The sequence below is a fragment of the Papaver somniferum genome, chromosome 7 (genome assembly GCF_003573695.1).
Source record: "Papaver somniferum cultivar HN1 chromosome 7, ASM357369v1, whole genome shotgun sequence".
Lineage (NCBI taxonomy): Eukaryota > Viridiplantae > Streptophyta > Magnoliopsida > Ranunculales > Papaveraceae > Papaver > Papaver somniferum.
The window spans coordinates 161,242,047-161,244,217 of NC_039364.1; the positions used below are offsets into that span (position 1 = coordinate 161,242,047).

Consider the following 2,171-nt stretch of genomic DNA (forward strand, 5'->3'; position numbering starts at 1 on the left):
TAACATTAAGAATCTGTAGTTCGATTGAATACTTGTTTTTTTCATTTTAAGGCTTAGGGTTTAGAAAAATACTAGTAATTGAAATCAATCTCTTATTTCCTTTATTTAACATTAAGAATGTCTTTTTTTGTCATTTTAAGGTTAGGGTTCTACTAAAATTTCATTTTATTTGGATTGAACAGTAAAAAAGAAGAAGAAATTATGGATTTGAATAAGGGGGAGGAGGGAGTTGATAGGATCATCAACTTACCCGACTCACTGGTTCATCACATCCTATCCTTTCTGGATATTAAGTATGTTGCCCAAACTAGTGTCTTGTCTAAAAGATGGAGTTACATTTGGATCACTGTCCCCATCCTTGATTTTCAAGACCTGGAATGTATCATGCCTACTTCCTCGGAGACCAACAAGTTCATGGATTTTGTTGATGGAACATTGCATCGACGGCATACCGGGGCAAATATAGAAAGGTGCACTATCACCTGGTATAAAGATTTGAATGAATATCGAGCCAATTCATGGATTGCTAGTGCTGTAAGGCATAATGTTCAACAACTCCGTCTATGTTTAATCCAGAATGAACCCATGATTGCTACCCAGTCTCTTTTTACCTGTGAATCGCTCATTTCCTTGGAGCTACAAATATCCCCTAGTTTCCGCTTTCCTAATTATCCTTTTTTTCCCAAAACTCAAGTGCTTTGAAATTAACAATGTCTACTTTGGCAATGGATACTGGAATGAGAAGCTCTTTTCCAATTGCCAGTCCTTGAATATTTCAACCCCTGCACTGAAACACTTCAAGATTAAAAATTGGGAGGATGCATGGTTCCCACGTGGAGAGGATGACCGGTTACGAGGTTGTGCTCTCAAGGCTGATGCAACAAATCTGGAGTCTTTTTATTACAATGCTAGCATTGCCAAGGAGTATGTTCTGACAACCTTTCCGTTACTAGATAGAGCATCGGTAGAATTTCGCTTTAAACCATATGTTGCAACAAGGGAGCAAATGATTGGTCTTGGCACAACAATAAGTCAATTTCTTCGAGCCCTTGCCAATGCAAAACATCTAAGTGTTTCTGATGATACCCTACAGGTATTCTTACCTGCTGCTAAATTTAGAGTGACTTACGAGTCTTCTTTTTTTCAGTGTTAAATCAAACTCCATGAAACTTACTTACTTTCTTCTATTGTTCTGTCAGGAATAGGCTCTCTCCTTTGCAGACGATCTATTAAAAAAGTTGCCAACATTTCATAATACCAAGGAGTTGATCATATATGAGAAACTAACCGCTGATAAAGCACTAGTTGCTTTGCTCAAAGAAACACCTAATTTGGAGTCACTCGTATTTCATAAGGCAATTAACTTCTACAGAACTTTCAGTTTTGAATGCATTCCCTCACTGACTACATAGATTAATAATATGGAAAGATTGGATATTTGTCTTATCTTTTCCAATTTCAATCCAGCCGGTGCCTAGTGATGACGAAGATGAAGAAGAACATGACATTGCAGGCAGCGACACTGTTGATGCTGCCGAGGACGATGGCAACAAAGATGATGCTGCAGGCAGCGACACTGATGTTGATGATTCCGAGGGAGAAGACAACCATGACAGCGAAGATGATGATTGGATGATTGGACAGTCGATGTGGTGAACGATCCTGAATGCTTATTTCTACACCTTAAATCGGTTTACTTTTTCGACTTCATTGGGAACCCAATGCAGATGAATTGGTTGAAACTAATATTGAAGAATGCAAAGGCTTTGGAAACAATGTCCATTTTCACACATCGCAATTGCATTCCGAAGAGAGAAGAAAAACTTATGGTGGAGATACGACGTCTTTCGAGAGCCTCAACAAGTTGCGTGTTTAAATTCCCTCGTCGGCTAGTAAGCAAAATTGCAGAACAAACATAATTAATCTGGATGGACACAAATCGTTTCAACAAAGTTTTTGGTCTATCTGCTACTCAAAGCTGCTTTTTATCTGCATTATATTATATTGTTAGGCTAGTCTTTTTGGCAACCCAACTTTTAATGTGATTCTCATTCTAGATGGACTTTATGTTTGCATATCAACTTATGGTGAGACAATTTGACATTGCAGCAACTATTGTGAATGTACACATTAATATACAAAGTCACTAAGTAGTGATCTGTCTTTAGATC

At 37.9% G+C, this 2,171-nt stretch overlaps 1 protein-coding gene across 1 annotated transcript; it reads left to right on the forward strand.

The window, feature by feature from the left end:
• Positions 1-201: 201 nt before the first annotated feature.
• On the forward strand, positions 202-1,656 carry LOC113295461 (putative F-box/FBD/LRR-repeat protein At3g59240). The gene is made up of 4 exons (XM_026543798.1): positions 202-534; positions 695-1,093; positions 1,206-1,355; positions 1,468-1,656. The coding sequence occupies exons 1-4, from the start codon at positions 202-204 to the stop codon at positions 1,654-1,656; spliced, it is 1,071 nt and encodes a 356-aa protein (XP_026399583.1).
• Positions 1,657-2,171: the final 515 nt, after the last annotated feature.